The sequence below is a fragment of the Hemitrygon akajei genome, chromosome 27 (genome assembly GCF_048418815.1).
Source record: "Hemitrygon akajei chromosome 27, sHemAka1.3, whole genome shotgun sequence".
NCBI classification, from domain to species: Eukaryota; Metazoa; Chordata; class Chondrichthyes; order Myliobatiformes; family Dasyatidae; genus Hemitrygon; species Hemitrygon akajei.
Window position 1 is genome coordinate 7,685,987 of NC_133150.1, and position 17,797 is coordinate 7,703,783.

The following is a 17,797-nucleotide window of genomic DNA, read 5'->3' on the forward strand; positions in this document are numbered from 1 at the left end:
ACATTCGGTGGACTCTAAATATAGATATGGACCTGCTCAGTCTTACAGAAACAAGCTGGATTTGCTTAAAGTTAGAGACAAGTCCTTTCTTCTGAAAGAAATTATATTATGTGTTTAGAAATTCCCCATCAATAGGACTGTCCATGTACTATTTCTCAGTGAGACATGCACTTAGTCTATAGTTTTTCACAAATAAAAACACTGGATGTGGTTTATGTTTTAAGAAAAACCATAGCAACTCATTTATTGTACTCCAAACACTGAACACAAAGTGTGGTAAAAGTGATTTGTGTACTAATGTCATCACATCAGACCAGCCTCTTAATTTACAGACACTGATGGTGAGCTGGGGTTCACTTTATGTACGTTACCACTAAAACATTACCCTATCAGAATTCACCAAAACCGGCTAGCGAGCCTGTCCGCAGCTCAGATTCTATGTTCCATGGGCGGGGGACCAGCAGAGGCCTCTGGGTCATCCAGAGGTGTGTCATGGTCGCGTGGTAGCAGAATCCTCCAAATCTTGGTGGACCGGTTTAAGGTGATTTTCTGAAATACATTCAGGTTTATCTATGATGAGAGTCTTTTCTCTGTTCCAAAATGTGGAACGGGCCATCATATGGGGAACTTTGGTGTGCATCATAGCAGACAAAAACAAATGAGGCAGAAGAAAAGGTCAACAGGAACCAAAGAGTGTTGTACGACATGATGGAGGATGGAATACAGTAGGTGCAAAGAAATTGAATTCACCGAGGAGGGTGGAACGTTGTTGAGAGGCCAACCAGACAGTCACGGTGTCAGGAATGATATCACGTAACGGCTGTCCATATACCAACTCAGCCGAGGGTCCTGTTTTGGAGCAGTTCTGAGCCCCAGCAGGACCCATGGTAGACGATTATGCCAACACTCATTGGTCAGGGAAGCCCTCAGATCAGCCCTTAAGGAGCAATGAATTCACTGACATAGGCCATTGGACTGTGGGTGATACCCCTGGTGTGATGTTGCCTTACACCAAGGTTCTGGGCCATCTCATCCCCGAGGTCTGATAAAAATTGGGGACTCAGTCAAAGGAACTAGCAGATGGGGTGCCAAACCGAGTAACCCAGGTGCTGATGAATGCCCGAGCCGTGTCCGCGGCCATCGTTGATGCTAGAGGGACGAGCTCTGGCCACCTGGTGGCATAGTGCGTAGTAAGGAGGTGCGTGAAGCATCAGGAGGTGGGGAAGAGGACCAACAAGGTCCACGTTGACATGGTCAAACTGTCTCTCAGGGGCCTCACAAGGTGCCAATGACGCCTGAACATGATGGTTAATGTTTGCCCACTGGCACTCCACACACGTTGCAGTCCAATCTCGCACCTTTCCAAGGCTGTGCCACACAAACTTTAGTACAACCAGATTCTTTGAAGCCCATATGCGAGAGCCCATGCACGGAGTCAAAACCAGTCCAGCTCCAGTTTGCGAACACTGTAGAATAAGGTTGGCTGGTTGAAACATCGCACAGGGGAGAAACCCCAGCTTCCCCAGACTTACCGCAGGCCAGTGACTGCTGTTCGGTAAGCCTGGACCTCTGGGTCAGTAACTTGGTTGGCTGCCATTGTCAAACCCTATATGTACTGGGCAATGGCTGGCCACGGCATTATTTTTCCCTTTGCTATGTTGTACAGTATACCCGTTGTGAACTCGGGTATGTAGGCCAGGTGGCGTTGCTGCCGTACAGACCAATATTTTGACAATCGTGTGCACGAGAGGTTTGCAGTCAACAAACACTGTGAAATGGCAACCCTCTGGAAGAAAACGAGAATGGCAGACAGCCAGCTAGAGACCCAGAAGCTCACGGTCAAACGTGCTGTGTTTCTTTTCAGGGGAATGGAGCTGCTGGCTGAAGAAAGTGAGTGGCTACAACACGCCTCCGACCATCTGTTTGTGTGCAGCACCCACAGCACGGTCTGAGTGTCAGTAGCGATGGCTTTAGGGGAGTTGGGAGCAGGTGCACCAGTAGGGCGGCATGGGAAGGAGCTCGTTTGGTGTCTTCAGATACCTTGGTATGTCCACTGATCAGTCTAGCACGTGATTAGGGGTGTTGCCTTTAAGCGTATTACGTAGGGGAGTGTAAGTTCAGCAGCTCCCGGAATGAAGCGGTGACAGGAATTCACCAGGCCTGAAAATTTCCGTCAGTTTTTTAGTGCGAGGTGCTGGGAAATCTATAATAGTGGCTACTTTTGATGGGAGGGGTTTTGCACACTCTGCAGGGATACGACGGCTGACAACCCAAACTGGAACTTAGCAGGGTTAATAACTAACCTATGTTGATTTAAGCACTCAGAAAGTGTGCAGAGATGAGAGACATGTTCAGATTTGGATGCACTGGAGACAAGTATGTCATCCAAGTAAACTAAAAGAAAATCTAAATCTTTTAAAAGAGAGTCTGTCAGCTGTTGGAAAGACTGTGCAGCAATTTTCAGTCCCATCGGCATGCACAGAAACTCAGAGGCTGTACAGGGTTATCACAGTCATTCTGGGAATGCGCTCGGAGCTCACAGCAGCTGATGGTAGCCCCTAACTAGATCGACTTTGGAAAAAATTAACTTTCTGGCTAAACGTGCCAAAATGTCTTGGATGTGTGGGACTGGGACTGTTGGAGGTGGTGGTTGTGTTAAGGTATCAGTAATCGCCACATGGACTTAGGGACCATGTGGAGAGGCGAAACCCAGGGGCTACTTGACCAGTGTAGAATGCCAAACCTTTTCCATGTTGGTAAACGTGGTTGCCAGCTGTTCCGGGCCCAGTCTATGCACGCGGACATGGACTGGTGGGCCAGTTGTGGGAACGTGGGGCCTGACCCCATGTTTTGTGACTGTTGTGGAGAACGTGGGCTTTCTGAGATTTGGGAATTCGCCCAGCAGTCGAGTAAACTCCCATGCGGTGGTGCAAGTGCTTTACAGAGTCAGCGTCGTTGTGGGAACTTGTGGGGAGCAGTGTAACTACCCAAAGGCCTTGACATCCACAAACCAGCGGTTCTTAAGATCGACTAATAGTCTTCGGGCACACAGGAAATCTGCACTGAGGTCTAGCAATGTCAGTCAGGATGAAGTCCCATGTGTAATGTCTCCCACTGAACCAGAGAGTCACCCATTGTGTCCTGTAGGTCTGGATCTTGTTGCCATGGCAGCCTGCAGTGAGGTTTCGTCACTTTTTGCCTTCTCATCAGACGGCGATGCTGGCAGCACACTCACTTGAGCACCCATGCCACACAGGAAGCATTGCCCTGAAACGCTGTCTGTAATGAACAGCGATCACAGACCTCTGAGGTCCCGATGCGCTGGCACTGTCGAAGCTGCAAGACGGTTGGCACTTCCTAGCGTTCGTACCAAAGTGAGCATGGTAAAAACAGAGGCCCATCGTCATCTATCTCACAGCCATGGCCATCCTTGTGTTGGGGGCCTTGTTGACCGGGCTTATTGAGGTAGAGAAAGGAGTAGTAATGATGCCCCACTACCTGGCTGAGTGTAGACTGTCAGCCATTTTAGCAAGCTCGCGAGTTCTTCACGAGTGCATTAGTGATCCGGCATCTGCTGCATGAAGAGTAACGAGGATGGTGATTTCCCAGGAGAGACAGTACGTGGTCCATTAGCTCCGACGGCTTAGCATCGCTGAAGCCAGGTAAGGAGAGCAACTTAGGCACGCTCAGACTCAGGTAGTCCAAAAGTCTGCAAAAGGTGAGTTTTCAGCGATCGGTATTAATCACGTTCAGACGGGTTTCTAATTGACTCACCACTCTCACAGCCGTGGAGTTGTTGAGCGAAGCCACCACATAGAAATATTTGGTGTTGTTGGTGGAAATTTCTCTCAGTGCAAGTTGGGCCTCAGCTTGTACAAACCAAACAACGGCATTTTTGCTCCCAAATCTCCTGCAGTTTCAAAGCAACAGCGTTGGTTCAATAACTCTGGAATTGTCCTAGAGCATCAGGGTCACCAATATTGGTTTTTGCAAATAAAAACAGCAGAGGTGTTTTATGCTTAATAAAAAACACAACAACTCATTTATTGTACTCCAAACACTGAACATGAAGTGCGGTAAAAGTATTTTACGTAGTTATGTTGTCACATCAGACCAGCCTTTTAAAGTGAACCCCCATTCAATGCCAGTGGCAGTGAATTATGTACATTTCCACCAAGTCTCTCATTTTCATGCTCGGTCAGCAGAGATGAGGTAAGAGAGATTCTGGTAGTCTTATTCATCTGTTTCTCGGTGGGAAGTTCAGCCTTTCTCTTTTGTCTTTTAGTGAATAATGGAATTGAGTGTGGTGGTATAATTGTGATGCTCCTTTTAATAATTCACCCCTCAAAGGAGCTGAGGTACCACACAACATGATATGCCAATCTTTGAGTTTATACCCACCAGGGCTTTGGCAAAAGGAGGAGGCAATTGGTGGAGGTCCCATAATAAAATTAGGAGGCTCACTCCATCCTACTTTGATAAACTTCACTTCTGAAATCTCGATTGGAAATGACAAAACCAACAGTTTGGAGTATTTTCTATTTTAGCAATCAAGAGAGGGTAGTACATGTTACACAACTTGGAAACCAAACCATAGTCAAATACATACACGATCCTGCAATTCAGATCATTCATAATTCACATAATCCAAAATATATTCTGAAACTAATATAATGTACAGTATAACTAATATCCACAATCAATTCAATCCCATAAAACTTAAGTAACTTCAATAATGCTTATAATAAAACTGTAAAATAAAAGCCAAACATTCTGAAAATACATGATATCATCAGCAACTAAACAAACAGAGGACAAACTGATTGCACTTAGTTAGAGCATCACTGTCTAAGCAACACCTTAATCAGCACCCTACTTGAAAATTGAATTTGATTCCATTCCCACCAGAAAGCCATATGTGATCGAATTCCAGCTACAATTTAGATTTGCTGTTTCCCTTTCAAGGCCAATTTTCCAATTACATCAATTTGATATAATTTAATTTTTTAGCATTCATCCTTTTTACCCTGCGTAGTAAAAAATAAATAGCCTGTAAGAACCGCATAACTAATCAACCAGAATCTTGTCACCTACAAGAGGTATAAAGGACAATGAATTAAACATGAGGCAGCAAACACAACCAGAATTAATAGTATAAAACAAAATGAAGAGATAGATTGTCTTTTAATTTTGATTATGCTGCATTCCTCATGGATAATTAGGTTGGAAATTCTTTCCTACCCTTTACATGCAATCTATGTCACCTTCGTAAGCTCATTAAAAATATGGATAAGCATTGAAAATATTTACAGCCTGTCTTTTCATTGTTTGTTTTGATAAGAAGCTGCACTACAATCTAAAAGAGGGTGGGAACTGGGCCAGAGTAACGCGGCAGGTGGCACCATGCTCTGAAGCAACATTTGATTTTAATGGTTTCCCTTGAATTATCAACATTCAGGTGCCAGTGGGTGTGCTGCGATAGGAAATTACCTGAGGTCCAACTGATTAAAGCTGAATTATTTGGTTTTTCCGTCTCTGTGTGTTGGACAGGCGGAGACAAATAATTTACAGAATCTGCAAACTGGAAATGATGCTCTGTGACAATGCAGAATTTTAAATGCAAATTTTAAATTAATATTCTGGACTATTTCAAAATCATCAACCTTTCTTGGTTAAATGTTAAGATTAATATCTCCATTAAGATAGAGGAAATTTTATCACAGTTATAGAAATAATATTTGGGTGAAACCAAGTGCACATTAGAAAGGATAAATGAGCTTTGGAAGGAATGCATTTTCATTGGAAAGCAGCCAGGGCTCTTAGGGTTAAGTCATACGAGAAGATTACACAAGACAAAGTTCTGTTCCGGGAAAAAGGCAATTTGATTAAGGTCTTTAGGATTTAGAGTGGATTGTGGAGATACAGAGATTTTACTTTGTTTTAAACAATGAGGAGTTCAGCAAAAGGGTCTTAACAAGAATCAGAGGCAGAGGGATATCAGGACTGTGTCCTTCACACAGACAGCATGTTCTCCCACAAAATTCAGTGTCAGCTCAGTTTGTAATAAGGTTTATGAAATTGTTAATTATTTGCGAACTGTCAAGGAAGCAAGGTTGAGGTGGATAAGCAGTCAGGATATAGTTCAGCTATAATCTCATTGAATAGGTCAGTGTGTTCAGTGATCTAATCCAATTTGTATTATCAATGTTGGTGGTTTGATCATGCATTTTAACAAACATGAGGGAAACTGAAGGTTTTTAAAAAATCAGGTACATTTTCCATGACAGATTTTGAAATACCTCAGGGTCAGTCTGTCTGTCTATTTCAAAGTGTGGAATAGGCCCTTCCAGCCCTTTGAGCTGAGCTGCCCAGCATGCCTAGCACAGCACAGGACTATTTACAATGACCAATTAACCTACTAACCTCATTGGATTCATTGGCACCAATGAACACGGAGTACTATGCAGCACTCAGTACTGAACACGTTACCAATGCTGGCCATAAATGAGAGGGACATGGACATCTTCACTTACTCAGAACGTTTAGGGAAAACATTGTCACGTTGACAGTTGAGGAATGGCCAATGTGGTGATGATCTGCCCCCTGGTGGCTTGTTACAGAATGTAACTGGAAGTGTCCAGCTTTAAAACTATGTAACCTTAAGGAAGAATTTCAGAAGGTGCTTTAAAGAATGGAAGGGTAAATTAAACCATAATTTTGAAGAGCTGCAAAGCTATCAATGCAGAAGTTACATTGTTTATTAGAATGTGCTCCACGCTTCAGGTCTGCATAAAGCATTTTTATCCTGTGGAACTGATGTGCTTTTTGTCAAGAGTGTAGATATGACTTTCAGCAGATGAGCAATACAAATTTATGCCCTTTTTAACTCTGTCCCAGTTTAAATCTGAAACTTCTATTTTTAACTTGAAAGTATATTCCTGAATTACAACTAGCTGCCATATTCTTCTGGTTTGTGTGAAAATTTCAATTTAAGATGTTCATACTTTTGAAGTTGATGCCCTCAGTTCACAAAACACTTTGCATGATGCTTCTTTGACAAAAAAAATCATCAAAATTCAGAGTTTTAATTCCAGTTTAAAATATGTTTCAGGATTTTAAATCCTAATTAAATAATGCAGTTATATATCTCTGCTCCATCCCTGCCCAGCCACTGCACTAAAGATTCATTTCCTTTTCATCTCCTTGGCCTCTGAATTGACTACAGACACTTTATGAACGGAGGTGTTCTGTTCTGCCAAATGGTGCACTGTTAACTCATTCTCTCTCCACAGATGCTGCTTGACCTGCTAAGTATTTCCAGCATGTTTCTGTATTTATACTCTTGCTGTAGAAAAGCATGCAAACCTAAACTGCTCATTTCTGGAGATGTCAACAAACATAGCTTTACAAGAACCAAACAACAGCAGAAACTGGAAATCTGAAACAAAAGCAGAAAGTGCTGGAAACACTCAGTACACCAGGCAGCCTCAGCGGAAGAACAACAGAGTTAATGTTTCTAAGACCCTTCATCAGAAATGAGAAAACAAGCATATTTAGTTTTTCCTCCTTTTTGTGACAAACTATAAGATGTTTGTCTTTCCTGCCGATTTGTAAAGCTGTTCATTCAGAATTCCCTGAACTTGTAATAAAAACCACTTCACACTAAAAAAAAACAGCTGTGTATTTGTAAAATTAGGTTGGAAAGAAAGATGTGCATATATACCATATCTTTGAAAGATTTAGGATGGCTCAAACCTCCTTACAGCCAGAGAGGTAAGTTTTATTTGAAGCGTAGCAAGACTTACAATGCAGGAAAATGTATCGGTCAATCTGTGCCCTGCAATACTGTGAAACAAACTGCCCGAAACGTCATCACTACCTCCTCCCATAGGTGCTGTCTGGCCTGCTGAGTTCTGCCAGCATTCTGTGTTTTGATAATGGACAGATAATCTGTTGACTGAGGGACAATTATTAATTGGGAGTGTGCAGGGAATTGTCTAGCTCTTTTTCAAATAAACTTTATTGAGATACAAGTCTGACAACTCTTAAACTAGCATCAGACCTGAAAGTGGCACATTCAACTTTCTTCTGTGCTGCTAACAAGTCTCCCTATTCCTACATAGGTATCTCTGTAAATTGAAGTAGGGGAAACAACTTTTAGAGAAGTTGAATTTACCACTAGGTGGCATTCAATTAACATACTTGAGAGAAGTTCAAACGCCTACTCCAGTACTAGCAGCCATAGAAATGTGATATGATTTCAAAAAGGCACAAAACAATTACTATTGTAGTGCCCTGTACAATGCATTGATAGAATACAGGTTTAACAGTTCTCTCCCTTAAGTCCACAGCCACTTCAACACTGGGTTCCTCACACTGTACCTACTGTATCTCAGAATTTACTCTGATCAGATGGAGGGAAAGCCAGAAGAGAAAAGAGAAAAGAGATCAAGACCAATGTCCCTTAATGGCCAAAAAATCTCCATAAACAATCAAGGTGAGTCTACTTTGTGTAGAGTATTGCATTTTTGGGAATAATGTATGGGGAGAACATCTTTTGGAGAAATTGGGCAGAGTAATTTATATAATGAGACAATCATTTCCTCCTGAATTACACTTGTAAAGATGTGCTTTATTTAATAAAGTCAATAAAAATCTGGAGTTTGCAGAAAAATGCTCTCTATAAATTGTTGTAAGTTGGGAAACTTGGTGCAATCTGTTAGGCTGTACTTTTGTAATGAGGTTCATTCTGGAGCCCAGGAGTGGAGTATGCAGGTACATTATCTACTCTGCTGAATCCATCTGAATAGCTAGATCTGCCGTAGGAACAATGGGTTTTATTGATATAATGGAGAAGAATGGTTGTGAGGGATCAAGGTAACTTTTATCAATTGGCAGTTTTTTTAAAAAGATTTAGTTTATTGAAACATTTTAATTATGTTTCATTGCAACTACATGTTATATATATTAAAATAATTTTTTTAAATGCTTTAATTGACTCCTGCTTGGTTTTTCAGTTTAATCGGGTGTGTGCCAAATTGAATATACATTAGGAACGTAAACGATCAGTTTTACAGTCCAATTGAGACTTCCATTCTGAGTATCATTTATCAAACATGTAAAGTATTGTGTTACTAGTCTCCAATGAAAAAGTTAGAGAGTAAAGCACTCTAAAATGATTGAAACAAACAGAATATTGCACCAGTAAAAGCAGTAAGATAAAGCCCATTTACACGACTGAAAATACCACATTGCGTCAGTACCAATTTATAACTGACAGCTTTGTTAATCACTGATTTATGGATTGAGGCATCTACCTGACCTGCATTATAAATGTTACCCAACATATACTGGGGACCTTGTGTTCACAGAACCTTTTGGGGTGAAAAGTCAAATGGGACACAGGGTGTGCACTGTACAGAAACTTACATACAATAAGAATGTATGTACTTTTGTTGACCTACAATAAGAAAGGGAGTTAAAAAGGAAACACAGGCTTTACCATTTGAACAGCTGTAAATGCACTGCATGGGGCAGGATGAATAAGTCATGAACACCTTCCCAATACAGAAAAGGTTAATGCGATGGCTGAGTAGTTATGATGATATATAATTATCAATTTGCAATGAATATTTCTGGTACTAGTGATGGTCTGTGTTTTGGAAACAGTTTTTGAAAGTTCTGAATATTTAATATACTTCTAGAACTGCTCTGGCTCGTAGTAAATGATCAAGGTGCTGCTTCAGACAATGATTGTTCACCCTGTACAGTTTACACACAGTTTTACTGCAGATCCTGCTTCTCAATTCAGCGAGAGTCCATCCCAATGTCGCCATCTGTGAAGAGCACCTTCGCCAGAATCCCTGAGTAATAAGGTCCAAAGACCATCCTATTGTGGTGCACTAGACACCGGAAATTGGAGCCGATGTCCTTGAGTTCTGCTTGAATTGGAGCAAGGCCCCTTGGGACAGCATGATTGCAATTCTGTGGGCTGGAGAGACTGAGGAATCCCTTCACGTAGGAGTTAATCCGCTCACCTACAGAAAGGGTAACAAAACCAACTAACATTCAGTACTAGTGATCACTTACACTGGTTTCACAGCTGGCTGCACAGCTGAACAGGTGAGAAGACAGCTGAAACATCTCCACCCAAGCAAGGCTGCAGGCCCGGATGGTGTCAGCCCCAGGGTGCTCAGAGCCTGTGCCCCCCAGCAATGTGGAGTATTTCACCATGTCTTCAACCTGAGCCTGAGTCTACAGAGGGTTCCTGTGCTGTGGAAGACATCCTGACTCGTCCCTGTACCGAAGACGCCACGCCCCAGTGGCTCCAATGACTACAGACCAGTGGCATTGACTTCCCACATCATGAAGACCCTGGAGAGGCTTGTTCTAGAGCAGCTCCGGCCTATGGTTAGGCCACACTTAGAGCCCCTCCAGTTCACCTACCAGCCCCGACTAGGAGTTGAGGATGCCATCGTCTACCTGCCGAACTGTGTCTACACCCACCTGGACAAGCCGGCGAGCACTGTGAGGGTCATGTTTTTTGACTTCTCCAGTGTGTTCAACACCATCCGCCCTGCTCTGCTGGGTGAGAAGCTGACAGTGATGCAGGTGGATGCTTCCCTGGTGTCATGGATTATTGATTACCTGTCTGGCAGACCACAGTACGTGCGCTTGCAACACTGTGTGTCAGACAAAGTGGTCAGCAGCACTGGGGCTCCACAGGGGACTGTCCTGTCTCCCTTTCTCTTCACCATCTACACCTCGGACTTCAACTACAACACAGAGTCTTGCCATCTTCAGAAGTTTTCTGATGACTCTGCCATAGTTGGATGCATCAGCAAGGGAGATGAGGCTGAGTACAGGGCTACGGTGGGAAACCTTGTCACATGGTGTGAGCAGAATCATCTGCAGCTTAATGTGAAAAAGACTAAGGAGCTGGTGGTGGACCTGAGGAGGGCTAAGGCACCGGTGACCCCCGTTTCCATCCAAGGGGTCAGTGTGGACATGGTGGAGGATTACAAATACCTGGGGATACGAATTGACAATAAACTGGACTGGTCAAAGAACACTGAGGCTGTCTTCAAGGAGGGTCAGAGCCGTCTCTATTTCCTGAGGAGACTGAGGTCCTTTAACATCTGCCAGACGATGCTGAGGATGTTCTACGAGGCTGTGGTGGCCAGTGCTATCATGTTTGCTGTTGTGTGCTGGGGCAGCAGACACCAACAGAATCAACAAACTGATTCGTAAGGCCAGTGATGTTATGGGGGTGGAACTGGACTTTCTGACGGTGGTGTCTGAAAAGAGGATGCTGTCCAAGTTGCATGCTATCTTGGACAATTTCTCCCATCCACTCCATAATGTACTGGTTAGGCACAGGACTACATTCAGCCAGAGACTCATTCCATCGAGATGTAATACTGAGCATAATAGGAAGTCATTCCTGCCTGTGGCCATCAAACTTTACAACTCCTCCCTCGAAGTGTCAGACACTCTGAGCCAATAGGCTGGTCCGGGACTTATTTCCACTTGGCATAAGTTACTTATTATTATTTAATTATTTATGGTTTTATATTGCTATATTTCTTCACTATTCTTGTTTGGTGCAACTGTAACGAAACCCAATTTACCTCGGGATCAATAAAGTATGTCTGTCTGTCTGTGTGTTATCAGTTTGCTGCCAAAATTAATTGTCTTTACATAATAGTTTCAGTATCAGCACACCGAATATAAAATGTATCAACTGACTAATGTTCTCTGCTAGATTTAATGATCCAGACCTTGCGTATTTTGGTGGAACAAATATTTAATTCAGTTCCCCAGACAGGATATAATGTGCATGGTTAAATTATCTAGATATTTGTTTTGTATTTGTGTAATATGTCCAGATGTTTGCATTATCCAGATGTTTGGTTGAAATGTCCAGACCTTGGATTGCTTTACAACGGACAATACCCGTGGATCGAGAATCCATCTGTTAGTTGATTTCAGGATAGCATTCATTGGTGGAGTACCACATTCAAATCGCTGGAGGAACTCAACAAGTCTGGCAGCATCCACGAGGGCAAATGAACTGTCAGTATTTTGGGCCAAAACCCTTCAACTGGACAACCATGATTAATGGCCTTGGCCCGAAACGCTGACCATTTCCCTCGATAGATATTGCCTGACCTGTCGAGTTCCTGCAGCATTTTGTACGTCTTGCTCTGGATTATCAGCACCTGCAGAATCTCTTCTGTCATGTGTAAGTGGACATTCCTGATCGATTTTACCTTCCTTATCAACTGCTGAAATGCTGTTCCTATCTCTACCCCGGTCTGATTTACACGGTAATACAGTATGTTGTTTATTTTGAAGGAGTGGATGAATTTTCTGTAGTTGCTAGCATTCTTTGGTATTCTGCAGTGCGGACACTCTTTATTTCTGAGCAAAGATCCATTGGGGAATGGGGGGGAGGGGATGTACAATTGGCAAAACAACTGAATGCTAGGAACCCTGAATAGAAACACGGAAACCCAACAGCGCAATACAGGCCCTTCGGCCCACAAAGCTGTGCCGAACATGTCCTTATCTTATAAATTACCTAGGGTTACCCATAGCCTATTTTTTTGAGCTCCATGTACCTATCCAGGAGTCTCTTAGAAGACCCTATCGTATCCGCCTTCACCACTGGTAGCCCATTCCACACTGTCACCACTCGCTGTGTAAAAAAATCATACCGCTGACACCTCCTCCGTTTCTACTTCCAAGCACCTTAAAACTGTGCCTGCTCATGTTAGCCATTTCATCCCTGGGAAAAAGCCTCTGACTATCCACATAATCAATGCCTTTCATCATCTTATACACCTCTATCAGGTCACCTCTCATCCTCCATCGCTCCAAGGAGAAAAGGCCGAGTTCACGCAATCTATTCTCATAAGGCATGCTCCCCAATCCAGGCAACATCCTTGTAAATCTCCTCTGCACCCTTTCTATGGTTTCCACATCCTTCCTGTAGTGAGACAACCAGAACTGAGCACAGTACTCCAAGTGGGGTCTAACCAGGATCCTATATAGCTGCAACATTACCTCTCGGCTCCTAAACTCAATCCCACGATTGATGAAGGCCAATGCACCATATGCTTTCTTAACCATAGAGTCAACCTGCATAGCAGCTTTGAGTGTCCTATGGACTCGGACCCCAAGATCCCTCTGATCCCCCACACTGCCAAGATTCTTACCATTAATACCATTAATTCTTACCAATAATTAATTCTGTCATCATATTTGACCTACCAAAATGAACCACCTCACACTTATCTAGGTTGAACTCCATCTGCCACTTCTCAGCCCAGTTTTGCATCCTATCAATGTCCTGCTATAACCTCTGACAGCCCTCCACACAATCCACAAGACACCCAACCTTTGTGTCATCAGCAAATTTACTAACCCATCCCTCCACTTCTTCATCCAGGTCATTTATAAAAATCACGAAGGGTAGGGGTCCCAGAACAGATCCCTGAGGCACTCCACTGGTGACTGACCTCCATGCAGAATATGACTTGTCTACACCCACTTCTGCGCCTTCTGTGGGCAAGCCAGTTCTGGATCCACAAAGTAATGTCCCCTTGGATCCCATGCCTCCTTACTTTCTCAATAAGCCTTGCATGGGGTACCTTATCAAATGCCTTGCTAAAATCCATATACACTACATCTACTACTCTACCTTCATCAATATGCTTATTCGCATCCTCAAATAATTCAATCAGGCTTGTAAGGCATGACCTGCCTTTGACAAAGCCATGTTGATTATTCCAATTCCTATTATGCCTCTCCAAATGTTCATAAATCCTGCCTCTCAGGAACTTCTCCGTCAACTTGTAGTGTAGAAATAGCAGGGGCTCTGACGGAAATATTTCAAATGTCATTGGAGACGGGGATGGTGCCGGAGGATTGGTGTATTGCTCATGTTGTTCCATCATTTAAAAAGGGTTCTAAGAGTAAACCTAGCAATTAAGTCTGAGGTCAGTGGTGGGTAAATTAATGGAAAGTATTCTTAGAGATGGTAAATATAATTATCTGGATAGACAGGGTCTGATTAGGAACAGTCAACATGGATTTGTGTGTGGAAGGTTATGTTTGACAAATCTTATTGAATTTTTGAAGAGGTAACTAGGAAAGTTGACGAGGGTAAAGCAGTGGATGTTGTCTATATGGACTTCAGTAAGGCCTTTGACAAGGTTCGCACAGAAGGTTAGTTAGGAAGGTTCAATTGTTAGGTATTAATATTGAAGTAGTAAAAGGGATTTAACAGTGGCTGGATGGGAGATGCCAGAGAGTAGTGGTGGATAACTGTTTGTCAGGTTGGAGGCTGGTGACTAGTGGTGTGCCTCAGGGATCTGTACTGGGTCCAATGTTGTTTGTCATATACATTAAAGATCTGGATGATGGGGTGATAAGTTGGATTAGTAAGTATGCAGATGATATTAAGGTAGGTGGCGTTGTGGATAATGTAGTAGGTTTTCAAAGCTTGAAGAGAGATTTAGGCCAGTTAGAAGAGTGGGCTGAAAAATGGCAGATGGAGTTTAATGCTGATAAGTGTGAGGTGCTACATTTTGGTAGGACTAATCAAAATAGGAGATACATGGTAAATGGTAGGGCATTGAGGAATGCAGTAGAACAGAGTGATCTAGGAATAATGGTGCATAGTTCCCTGAAGGTAGAATCTCATGTGGATAGGATGGTGAAGAAAGCTTTTGGTATGTTGGCCTTTATAAATCAGAGTATTGAGTTTAGGAGTTGGGATGTAATGTTAAAATTGTACAAGGCATTGGTGAGGCCAAATTTGGAGTATTGTGTACAGTTCTGGTCACTGAATTATAGGAAAGATGTCAACAAAATAGAGAGAGTACTGAGAAGATTTACTAGAATGTTACCTGGGTTTCAGCACCTAAGTTACAGGGAAAGATTGAACAAGTTAGGTCTTTATTCTTTGGAGCGTAGAAGGTTGAGGGGGGACTTGATAGAGGTATTTAAAATTATGAGGGGGATAGATAGAGTTGACGTGGATAGGCTTTTTCCATTGAGAATAGGGGAGATTCAAACAAGAGGACATGAATTGAGACTTAGGGGGCAAAAGTTTAGGGGTAACATGGGGGGGAATTTCTTTACTCAGAGAGTGGTAGCTGTGTGGAATGAGCTTCCGGTAGAAGTGGTAGAGGCAGGTTCGATATTGTCATTTAAAAAAAAATTGGATAGGTATATGGACAGGAAAGGAATAGAGGGTTATAGACTGAGTGCAGGTAGGTGGGACTAGGTGAGAGTAAGCGTTTGGCACGGACTAGAAGGGTCAAGATGGCCTGTTTCCGTGCTGTAATTGTTATATGGTTAACTTAACAACCACTGAAGTAAGCCTCATTGGTCTATAATTTCCTGGGCGATCTTTACTCCCTTTCCTGAATACTGGAACAACATCTGCAACCCTCCAAACCTCCGGAACCTCTCCCGGCCCCATTGCGAAGATCATTGCCAGAGGCTCAACAATCTTCTCCCTTGCCTCCTACAATAGCCTGGGGTACATCTCATCTGGTCCCGGCGACTTATCCAACTTGATGCTCTCCAAAAGCTTCAGCACATCCTTTCTTAATATCTACATGCTCAAGCTTTTCAGTCTGCTCTAAGTCATCCCTACAATTGCCAAAATCTGTTTCCATAGTGAATACTGATGCAAGGTACTCTGCCATCTCCTCTGGTTCCATACACACTTTTCCACTGTCACACTTGATTGGTCCTTTTCACTCATATCTTATCCTCTTGCTCTTCATGTACTTGTAGAATGCCTTGGGGTTTTACTTAATCCTGTCCGCCAAGGCCTTCTCATGGCCCCTTCTGGCTCTCCTAATTTCTTACTTAAGCTCCTTCCTGTTAGACTTATAATCTTCTAGATCTTTATCACTACCTAGTTTTTTGAACCTTTCATAATCTCTTCTTTTCTTCTTGACTAGATTTACAACAGCCTTTGTACACCGTGCTTCCTGTACCCTACCATCCTTTCCCTGTCTCATTGGAATGTACCTCTGCAGAACTCCATGCAAATATCCCCTGAACATTTGCCACATTTCTTCCATATGTTTTCCTGAGAACATCTGTTCCCAATTTATGCTTCCAAGTTCTTGCCTGATAGCCTCATATTTCCCCTTACTCCAATTAAACACTTTCCTAACTTGTCTGTTCTTATCCCTCTCTAATGTTATTGTAAAGGAGATAGAATTGTGATCACTATCTCCAAAATGCTCTCCCACTGAGAGATCTGACACCTGACCGGGTTCATTTCCCAATACCAGATCAAGTATTGCTTTCCGATGGCCTACAGAAATAGAATGAGGACACCAGCTAAAGAACAATGCCTAGTCATCTTTTAAGGCTAGAGCTAATCTGGCAACAAACCACTCAATAAGCCGAGTGGAAATCAGTTGTGGGATCTTGCCCACCAATGTCTCAGTTCAGGAATTGTGTACACTCATTTTAAAAATCGTAAGTGTGAATAATCGGTGATACTGGTTCGAAGTAAATTATCAAGTATGCATATGTCATCATATACTACCTCGAGATTCATTTTCATGCAGGCATTCACAGAAATACAGTAGAATTTATGAAAAAATAATTTTACTCCAAGGAAAGGATAACATCATTGTTTTTAAAATAACAAAGAAAATGTAGCATTATCTCACTCAGGAATTGATTTCACTTACATTCTTTGGAAGTTGTACATAAGACTCACCTATCAGAATACGAACAACATTGCTTTTGTGTCTAATGCTTCTGACTTGTCCTTTTAGAATGGCTTCTTGCTCATCTGTCAGAGGAGGGTATCCATGCTCAGTAAGTGATCTGTTGATCTCTCGGTGTACTTGGTCACTGAGTGCATGCAGCACTTCTCCCAAACCTGACGTGCTGCTGAATGATAGGGAAAAGCAGAACAAGAATCTTTTAGAACGTTTTCTGTTACTGCTTATGGAGAGGGTCCCTTTTCATTTCTTGCCAAATCAAATCAAAATTCAGCTGCTCTTGCCTTTATATGTCAAAGCTTCAAACCAATATACATGATATATTGATAAGGAGAAAAAGATATTATTAGTAGCTCCGACATATTCCACCCCCTTCCAAACATATAGTCAGAGTGCAGGGGTTGGAGACAGGGGAGGGGGAGCGCAGGGGTTGGAGACAGGGGAGGGGGAGCACGGGGATTGGAGATTGGGAGGTGGGTCACAGGGGTTGTAGATGGGGGGAGGGGAGTGCAGGGGTTGGAGACAGGGGAGGGGGAGCGCAGGGGTTGGAGACAGGGGAGGGGGGAGCGCAGGGGATTGGAGATGGGGAGGTGGGTCACAGGGGTTGTAGATGGGGGGAGGGGAGTGCTGGGGTTGGAGATGGGGAGGGGGGTCACAGGGGTTGGAGACAGGGAGGGAGGATTACAGGGGTTGGAGACAGGGGAGGGGGAGCGCAGGGATTGGAGACGGGGGAGGGGGGAGTGCAGGGGTTGGAGACAGGGGAGGGGGAGCGCAGGGGTTGGAGACAGGGGAGGGGAGTGCAGGGGATTGGAGATGGGGAGGTGGGTCACAGGGGTTGGAGATGGGGGGAGGGGAGTGCTGGGGTTGGAGACAGGGGAGGGGGAGTGCAGGGGTTGGAGACAGGGGAGGGGGAGTGCAGGGGTTGGAGACAGGGGAGGGGGGAGCGCAGGGATTGGAGATGGGGAGGTGGGTCACAGGGGTTGTAGATGGGGGGAGGGGAGTGCTGGGGTTGGAGATGGGGAGGGGGGTCA

The 17,797-nt window shown here is 43.5% G+C and overlaps 1 protein-coding gene across 2 annotated transcripts in view; it reads right to left on the bottom strand.

Annotated features, from left to right (window-relative positions):
• Nucleotides 1-244: 244 nt before the first annotated feature.
• The window catches only part of LOC140717106 (T-complex protein 11-like protein 1), a 57,045-nt gene continuing 39,492 nt past the window's right edge, over nucleotides 245-17,797 (bottom strand). Inside the window, exons 9-10 of one of the 2 annotated variants that reach the window (XM_073030334.1) lie at nucleotides 16,760-16,932; nucleotides 245-10,037 (exon numbers count right to left, since the gene is read on the bottom strand). In XM_073030334.1, coding sequence (XP_072886435.1) covers nucleotides 9,808-10,037; nucleotides 16,760-16,932 — 403 coding nt within the window. In that variant the 3' untranslated portion in view covers nucleotides 245-9,807. Of the gene's footprint in view, nucleotides 10,038-16,759; nucleotides 16,936-17,797 lie in introns of both variants that reach the window. The other variant, XM_073030333.1, reaches the window with a different exon arrangement.